Source organism: Plutella xylostella, chromosome 9, assembly GCF_932276165.1.
Source record: "Plutella xylostella chromosome 9, ilPluXylo3.1, whole genome shotgun sequence".
Classification (NCBI taxonomy): Eukaryota; Metazoa; Arthropoda; class Insecta; order Lepidoptera; family Plutellidae; genus Plutella; species Plutella xylostella.
In genome coordinates, this window is record NC_063989.1 from 5,688,885 (window position 1) to 5,698,420 (window position 9,536).

The 9,536-nt window shown below is 38.2% G+C and overlaps 1 protein-coding gene across 1 annotated transcript; it reads right to left on the reverse strand.

Moving 5' to 3' along the window:
- Positions 1-1,919: 1,919 nt before the first annotated feature.
- LOC105391503 (ras-related and estrogen-regulated growth inhibitor-like protein) lies at positions 1,920-9,301 on the reverse strand. Its single transcript, XM_048623004.1, has 6 exons — positions 9,069-9,301; positions 4,395-4,451; positions 3,886-3,962; positions 2,916-3,097; positions 2,560-2,746; positions 1,920-2,352 (listed from the first exon to the last, which is right to left on the reverse strand). The coding sequence occupies exons 1-6, from the start codon at positions 9,130-9,132 to the stop codon at positions 2,284-2,286; spliced, it is 636 nt and encodes a 211-aa protein (XP_048478961.1). The 5' UTR covers positions 9,133-9,301; the 3' UTR covers positions 1,920-2,283.
- Between the last annotated feature and the right edge of the window lie 235 nt (positions 9,302-9,536).

The following is a 9,536-nucleotide window of genomic DNA, read 5'->3' on the forward strand; positions in this document are numbered from 1 at the left end:
CAAACCATGTAAATATATAAAGTTAGGAGCAAGGGAAGTGATTGATTGTTGGCGGAGAGATGTCCAAGTCTATGGTTGTGTCTCACGAGGGCTCCGATTGAATATTTGCTATTATTTATGTATTTTAGAGTCTTATATATTGATTCAATCGGGTGTAGTGATCAAGGCCTACAAAGCGTATGGAGGGGCTTCCCTTATTAACCAACACCAAAAAACATTATTATCTATATTATTATCTTTATGTACTTACCTGTAAATATGTATTTATCGTACAAATAAAAGTTATACATCAAAGTTGTAGTATATAGGTCAATAATTATAGGCAGGTAGGAAGTATGTAATCAGTTCTAGGTCATAGTTTTATTTAATTCACTATCTTTCGTTTATTGGGTTACAACACAATGTAGGGTTTCCCTGGATGTTTCATGGCCAATTCAAAGCAGTATTTGTTTCACTTTTATTTCACTCAAGTAAGTTTTGTTGTAGTTTCAAATATCTTCTTAGTAAATCCATTAGGTAGGAGTTAAGTAGGCAGGAGGTAGGGCGAAACGTTACATGCTGCGCGAGCTACGGGTCTACCCCGTCGTATCAAACGTGCCGATTGGACGACAGCTCTCGTTCGTTAGTTTTTCGTGATATAGAGTAACCCTCCAGGCGTTTATATCGGATGTGCGGATGCGGCCGGCGGCGGCGGCGGCGCGGCGGTGGCGCCACCATGCTCTGCTAAACCAATCCGATTTATTGCACTTATCTCGGGATCGCCCTCTTACAGGTGTACCCAGTCATTAATACAAGCAGAACTAGTATCTAATGCTTAGAACATTTATTGCATAAGCGCTGCGGTTACAAATTACTTATAGCCGACCGAGTATGTGATAATTCTGGGCTCTCGGCTGATAGCCGTGTTCTGTGATGTGATTGATGATTGTTTGGGTTTTCTTACTAATGGAGTGTGTTGTTTCTGTTACCTTTAATTACATTTATTAGTATGTGGGTACCTACTACACAACTCACGTCATTTTAAATACGATAAATCTGACGAAACTTTTCGAGTTCAATGTCAGACACGTGCCTATTGCATCTCGAATCATCGATACTTACTTACCTTACTTATACCAAAACGAGGAAACATACGTAAGAATTCGGGTGTCAGAAAATGTGATTGGTGATGTATCTGCTCTAAACCCTAAACCCTTTCTTCATTGGAAGGAGACCCGTGCCCCAGCAGTGTGGACGTGAGGTCGTGATGATATCTGCTCTCTTCACGCTGTGATGGCAACCGCTACACAAATGTTCTGCCATGTCAATTGAGCAGATTCCCGCGATCCTACACCGAACATCCGTCCACCAGCAGGCTAATTGTCACTGTTTATTTTGTTCATACAAAATGGCTTTATGGATTATCTGCCATTTAGTGCCAGCTTTCCCCTACATCCTCACGGAATTTGCACTTGTTAAACACTTTCACATTCGCTGTACCTGTAACATGTATCATATGGTCCCCTGCGATATGAAATTAGACGTGCGACGTTATCTGCGGATCGGACGTGGCGGCAAGGCCGTCGCTCTCTCCGACCAGCGAGAAGCCGCGACAACAAGCGTCACCCCGCGACACGCCGCCAGTGAAAACAGAAACTCATTACAGCTTTTAACGACATGCACAGCGCAGCAGATCTATGACACTATCGCTGAGCCTCTCGGAGCTGTTCAGAAAGCGTGCGACGCGCACTTCGATCAACTGAACGCAGCAGAAGAAACCGTATTTGGTATTTCGACGTTGTTAGCAGGAAAAGTGTTGGGACTCAACGCGCTGACAGCACTATTTACACGTCTCCGATCATAACCTTATTCACGCTGACCCGGGCAGTAAATATTCCCGCGTAGGAAGTTGTGAAAGTAGAAAGAAATTAACAACAATGTTTATTTATTGGATACTTGTTTATTATAAGCATATTTTACACACTTATCGTACTTTCGTAGGTTCGTAAACCTAAATATTTTATTAAATTAGTATAAGATTATATTTACACTTAGCATCCTTAATAAAGTTCCTACTTATGTCTTGCTTTAATCTAATGCGAGGTGTACCATTAATATTTACAAGAAATATAATATTATTCGTATTAAAAATAAAATCATAACCAATCAATCATTTGTGAGATTCGTTCATAGCTTCTTTATGTTTCATTTATACAAGTACAGTACTCAAGTAGCCATGATATTACCATCATGGTAGTTTATAAAATAACAGTCTATTTATTTCTCAGGAAGCCTCCAAAGTCTTCAAATGCTCAGAGATGGTCGTTTTTTCCGCACACTCTTGCTGTTCTTCCCAAATATCGTGCCGATTACCTGTGAATAACACACAATTTTAGTACCGATCGCGTCAAAAACTGCTGATTATCTATTCATGAAAAATGGCACTTAATTATTATTAATCACGAAACATATTATTTTCGGACACAATTTACTACCTAGGTAAAATTTTGTAAGCGGGTCGGTAACAATCAGCTAGGTTTTCTCATCGTCATGACGTCACAGAGCCGGTCGGCAACTCACCTTAGACACGGAGTAGGCAGCGAGTTTCCTGCGGGGGGCGGGCAGCAGCAGCGCCAGCGCGCGCGCCTCCCGCAGCAGCGCGTGGAAGGCGAGCGCGGCGCCGGCGCTGGACTCCGCCGCCGACACCTCGTAGAACTGGCAGCCGAACCGCAGCGACAACTCCTGACCCTCCTCGGCGTGGACCTCTCTGGATAATGAATAATTTTTCAGGATTTAGTTTCCCGATGTTCGCAATAGATCATGAAACGGATCATCGTTTAGAAATCCTAAAAGTTGTGAGGGATAAATAGGCATGAACCCTCATTCACCTAAGATCGAATCCACTAACTTAAGAATCCAGGATGAAGTATTATTACCTAGCATGTTCGAGGTCTCTCTTGTTCCCGAGCAGGGTGACGGCGGCGCAGGCGGGCAGCCGGGTCCGCTCCAGCAGCGCCAGCAGCTCGGCCGCGGCCAGGAAGGAGCGCCGCTCGCACACCGAGTACACCACCGCGAACGCGTCGCCCCACCGCACGTGGTCCGCCAGGCAACCGCCAGTCTAAAACAATACAAACAAAATTCACTAAGGCATTCGACCATGTTACTGAGAATGTTTTTATTTCAAATTAGTATTAATACGAGTTTAACCACTGACATCTTACAACATCTCAATAATTAGGGACCATTTGAAGCCAATGAACAAATGCCGATGAATGGCGTTGAATGCAATCGTTCAAATCGAGCGGAGCTCCACAGGGGCCCGCCCCGGGACCACCGTTACATCGCGTGTTATAAATGTTCCTCCGATTATGCAATTCCAAAAAACGTTCTGTTGTTCCCACCCGGTTCCGTTACGATTCTGAAAATACCACAAGTTATGGCCCACTTCATTCAAATCGAACTGGTTTTATAGCGATGTTAACAAATATTTACACAACCTTTCAATTAACGATAGATTTTCGACCTATTTCGCCTCGAGTCAGTCTGATGCAGTAACGATCGCATCCGTTGATAAGTTGATACAAGGGCCATAAAGTTTTCCTAATTAAATTGTACGCTTAGCCCCGGCGGCGGCGGCGGCGGCGGCCCGCAGGCTTGGACTACGAAACACAGATTAACATCTCCATTGTTTACTGCTAAATTAAGATCAACCGTGTCTACCGCTTCATTTAAACCAACATTGTTTCTATCGAAACCTGAAGTTTGATAGCATCTAGCATTTTACTTTATGAGTTAAACTATTATCGCATTAGTTCTGCTTGCGTTATGTTATGTACGAGTTAGCGAAGACTTGTAAAGTAGGTACTTAAATGGTTTGTTACTTACATAAATAAAGGCATAACTCACCGCACAGTTAGATGTGTCTAGTATTTCTACTTCTGAAACTGCTCCGTCGAAAGCCACTCTGTGTTGATATAAAAAATCTGAAACAAAATTCATTACATTCAAGTTTCTTTATTTGTCAACAATCACCAGCAATTATGTATATTTTACCTATAATAAACCATCCGATTAATTACTTCATTATAAGAAAGAATGTAAAAGGGTCGACTTTGAAATCTGAAAAGCTTTTTATATAGGTATATTTTTTGCTTAAGATAGCTATCATGCAAACCTTAAATGTAATGCATAAATTATCATTAAACTTGCGTAGGAAATATTTAAAGTTCATTTATGAGAAGGGCCGACGCAAATTCTTGATTAAATTCATATTTTTTCGAAAGATTTTGAGTCCTTATTGTGTATGAAACACTTAATTGTATATCTACATACCTATATGTATTTCCTAGGTAAATAAAATATACCATGTGAGCTTCTTGATAAAAATATATGATGTTTATAATAAAGGTACGTACCGCCTGTAGAACTGTATTCGCCGATATATCGCTTCGTCAAATAGCGGACAACCACAGCTGAAACAATTAATTATTACTAAATTATTATTTTTTAAACACAAACTATTAAAACATATCTAAATTATTTATTACATATATGGATATAATTAGTATGATTGTTTGAAAATGTGTTTCCACCTCTTGTAAATTAATTTTGCCTAATAGTGTATTAAGCTGATTGTTAAGGTATACACCTTAACAATCAGCTTAATACATAATACCTAAATAAAAACAGACTTTATGGTCCAACTGTTGCTTGTTTTCATCGTATAATGGTATTAAAAAGATTCATTACTTTCTACTTCCTATAACCGACAAATCTATGGGCTTTAATTCGTCTTTTCATACTAGTGATGAGTACCACTCCTGGAGTTTCCGTGTTAGACACTGAATACAATACAAATAGTTGATCAACAGCAGTGACTAGGCGAGTTCTCTCAATAGGCTCGCTACCGACTAAATGAAGTGCTGCCTTCCTTCGGCCCTCAAAGGAGTAAAGTATTTCTACAAAAAAATGATTGCTTGCGTCTTCTTCGTGGCTTTTGACCGCTAGAGAATCCTCATATTCAGGTACAATTTGAATAGCGCCCTCGGACATAACTTCTAACTTTCTAATAACATTAAGGAAAAATGCTTCTCCATTTTTATTATATTATTTGTAAACATTTATGATCATCAATCAATATTTTTCTATGAACAATTAGAAAACAAATAAGGAACAGAGTTATACATTATATCACCAGTTACCAGTTATGTATACCTATATTACCTAAATAATACCTGTATGTATAAAAACTGCCGATGACTCTGATGAAGTATACATTAATTGCCCTTACATCATATAAAAATAACCATAATTTAAATTGTAACCAAATTTTCGATTCAAGTTTAACTACTATCTGCATCAGTTTCGGTGTGGTCTTCAATTATATCATATTTTTATGAATAAAGTGTATTATTAAAATTCTCCACTTTTCCTTTCAATTTTTCTGTACACATTTAATATTAACTACCTACGTTGCTTTCACTTACGATACGATGACAGAAACGAGTTTTCATAAATGCAAGATTAAATTAAAAGGTATTAAACCATCGACGCCAAATCAAGGTCCCTAAAGTAATCAAGATTTTATTTAAACCAGACTTGTAATAAAATATCGAGCTTATGGTTAAAGGTATCGATTTCAGTGTTGAGATGAATGTGATCGATCCTGGAGAGTCGACCAATGTCGATTCCCATCGACATGGCATCACGTGGGTTGATGGATTATTCGCTTTATCTTAAAACAATGGATCGATCGATATCGAATGGGATCTATTGAGATAATTAATAGATTAGTGCGACCATCCATCACACGCTGAGCCGAGCGTGATGCAGGCTGCAACAGAGCTCCGCTTCTTGTGAAATGCGTTCCAAATGAAATGCTCTACACATTTTCATCGTCGATGCGTCTTCAAATAAGTTTAAAGTCACAGTTCTCATCCCCAGTTACTGCCTACTCTTCAAAAGTTTCAACTAACATCTATTTAGTTCCACCGATATTTCACGGAGGAATAACTAATCAAAATAGTGCATTATCCAAGATAATAGGGTGAATAAGGTATTTTTTTTATTTGATTTATCATAACGAGATGCTGCAATTATAACATCGTTAGTCAATCGACACCGCACTGAGGTAGGCAATAAGATCGTCAAAAATACTGTATGATGCGTAGGTATGTAGAGTCCGCGTTGTTCTATAGAATGAAGCTTTTGAATTACGATTCAGTACCTATGAAAAGTTCATTTTTTACTTTTAGTTATTTGATGGAAATTCAATTCAATAACAACACAAAATATTTCTTATAAATTTTCATTTGTAATTTCGTTCAGTTGAAAAATAAGGAACGACCTACATGCTCGTACATTCAAATCTTAATTTCACAAACTGCAGAAATTGTTTTAATTTAGTTACTCTCTTTTATCTTTCATCAGAACTTTTACTCTCCATTTCAATTGACCGAGTTACATCATCGCCAGATTCATCGGTAGTATCAATCAATACATTCAAGAGTTTTAATAATAATTTTGAACTTTTCGCTTCATGTAGTGTCAAGAATTTTATGCTTTTTGGACAGACCAGCGTTATAAACTTTTTTCATCTCAAACCAACGTTTTATGTTGATACTAAAGCAATCTTTGGGTATTTAACTGTCGTAAAGTTTTTTTTTGTTTAAGATGTTATTTTATTTTATTCTCGTAAACGACTGAGATAATCTGATCGTTTCGGTTGCAGCAATAATTACTCTTGCAAATTTCACTTGCTTGTTCAAATCAGTAAACGATGTTAATGGGCCAAGAGCATCTATTTCTCTGGCGATGACCACTCCTGCAGGCTCGTAGACAGGGTCTACTTTTAAAACAATTTCGCCTGTCGGCTCTTCACTTGTCAGTAATGAATTGCAAACGTATGCTCCTGACGGGTGCTTCCATTCAAGACATTCGTTTTCAATCGATATTATTGTTCAATCTACCTAAGGTACTACAGCAATGATGTAGTAATATTTATTCCAATTAGGTTCGTATATAATGTGAACATTAAGGAAACTTAAAATTCATATTTTATGTGATTAAATTTAAGAAATATCTCTCACGTTTTGTGTCTGATAAAATAAATAAAATCTAATTAAAGTAGAGTCGTTCTATTTTATAGTTTTCTTCGCGTTAGGTAAGTATCACAAACATTTTCCAATCCGACGACGAACGAAGACGGTCAAACTAGCGCGCTAGACGTTCTAAATATAGAAAGATAACACCAACGCCTGATCCGGAGAAACTGAATGTCCATTTACGACGAGAAAACCTATTACATGCATTCCATGCCAATAATTTGCGTCGCGACATTGCAAGGTGAATTCTCTATGGCTCAATGGCTGGCGCCAAAGAAATTGTGTAACACAAGTACCGTAGTAATCATTAAAACTGAATGAAATTGGTCTACTTCGCAACATTTCACCTGTTCGTCCGCGGAGCTTGTAGTTACGGCGCGGCGGTGTTCTGAAGTTTGGGAGGAAATGCAAACATCTTGAACAAAATTAAATAATATGGAGAACAGCTTATTTTCCAATTTATTCCATGGATTTTAGGGGTTTTTTTTGTTCTTGAATTGGACAAAATTTCGAGTCATGCCGTCATGCCCTATATTACGATAACCCATATATTAATTTTTTATGTGCACATAAAATAATTTTCGTTGCTAATACTGCAAGCACCAGTTTGGAATTTAAAGAGCCCAGAGATCTAAGTTCGTGTAGATTCAGCATTTCAGACCGAAGACCACACGAGTGAGGTATAAGCTCGTAGGACTAAAAGGACCACAGCAGAACCGCCCTGCCCATGAGGCGCGTCAGTCGGGCAACAATTAGGGCGGTGCAATTACTGGACCGGTCGCCGCGACAACAGTCGGCCGGTGGGTCAGCGCGATTTCCCGCTGCCGTCCTGGCGCCAGCGAGCGTTGTGTAATGCAAAAACGTCCGATTAACACCGCACACACCGGCGAGGTCAACGATCTTTACATGCAATGCTTGCTGCTAGACGTAGGTGAGCTTTGCATTACAGAAGCCTCTGTAGAAAAAACTGTAGAGACAGATTTGCCTGTCGTTGGAGATGGGTGATGTGAAACAGCAGTTAAATCGTTTACAACCGATATAAAGAATGCCATTAAATCAAATTGTAACAATAAGCACACCTAAATATATGTAACAATGTAATAAAGTAGTCATGTTACGAGTAAATAAGGCCGAGATGTGAAATAAAGTCAAAATAAACAGTAGGCAAAGGAATGTGAGACGACCTTGCACTATTTACAAAGCAAATAACCGTCGACCATAATCTGAAACAATGCACATCGGTGAAGTAAATCTAGATATCACCTACCTATTAGATGACAATGAATCTTTCCCTACATCGGAATGCAATGATAAGAACTGTAAACATTCAGAGACACCTACGCGTTCAGAAAACAAACAATATAAATTGCATGCTACTATTTACTACAAGTTATGACGGTAACAGGATAAATTATTAGTTGAAAGTAATTTATAAGGAGTATTTTCTTAACGTTCTTGATATGAATAATCGAATATAGTAAAGACATACTAAGCAGCTCGGTAGTTCAGAATTTAATGACTGTATTATAGGAAGAAGCATCAACAGTTTTCTGATTCCGTTATAGCATCAACATCCTGTGACATGAAAATTTTAAATATTTTGGCCTTTTTGCATCTTGCAAGATTATCTTTAAAAGCTGTTAAATCACCGAAAATTACAGGGTCGATAAGTAATGAAACTTTTATTATGTTTTTGAATCAATCAATCAATGTCAATCCTATAAACCTGGTAAAATAACCGTTTTAATTAAATTCAGTTGTTTCAAAAACTGTTTTCAATAACTGAGTAACGATAAAATAAAATTTTATTTTTATTTTTTTTTTTATTTATTTTAAGTGCATTGTCAATTTCACTATAAAATTCAGTAAAAGTAATTTATAGGAATCATCAACTGGTGGAAATTCTGTATCTATAGGGACATTGCAACAAGTCTTATACTATTAATTTACTAAGTTTAAAAAAACACTGCAAATAAATATACTAACCCGACTTGCCGCACCGCGGGCTCCCTAACACCACCACCCTGATGCGACTCACTGTCATCTTCATCGCTATTAATTTCACAGTCAATTACTTAATCAATACATTCGTCTGAACATAGTACGTTATGGATCACATCAATATTATCGGTCACTGTTCGTCTGTTATCATCGGGAGGTGTTCGATGTGCGCGGAGCTTTCGGTCAAGTTCGATACGTGTTGCCGCCGCGAAGTTTCCCGCGCGACTGAAGCCAGACCGCGGCGCAGGCGCAGGCGGGTACGGCGACGCGTGCGCAGCCTCCGAACAGATCTTATACATGTTTTTATTATGTAGTAGACATACAATAATATATTATGTTTATATTTACTACGTTAAGAGCACCAACTCTACTTCTTCTGGAGTTTTGAATTATACTATTGAGTATTTGACTTTGTGATAGCTTTGATATTTAGGAACATGACGGTAAGGTAAG

Coding starts and splice junctions, on each gene's coding strand:
- LOC105391503 (XM_048623004.1), bottom strand. CDS start 9,132: ATGAAGATGACAGTGAGTCGCATCAGGGTGGTGGTGTTAGGGAGCCCG. Junction 4,452..9,068: donor CCCGCGGTGCGGCAAGTCGG/GTTAGTATATTT, acceptor TAATTGTTTCAG/CTGTGGTTGTCCGCTATTTG. Junction 3,963..4,394: donor CGAATACAGTTCTACAGGCG/GTACGTACCTTT, acceptor ATTTTGTTTCAG/ATTTTTTATATCAACACAGA.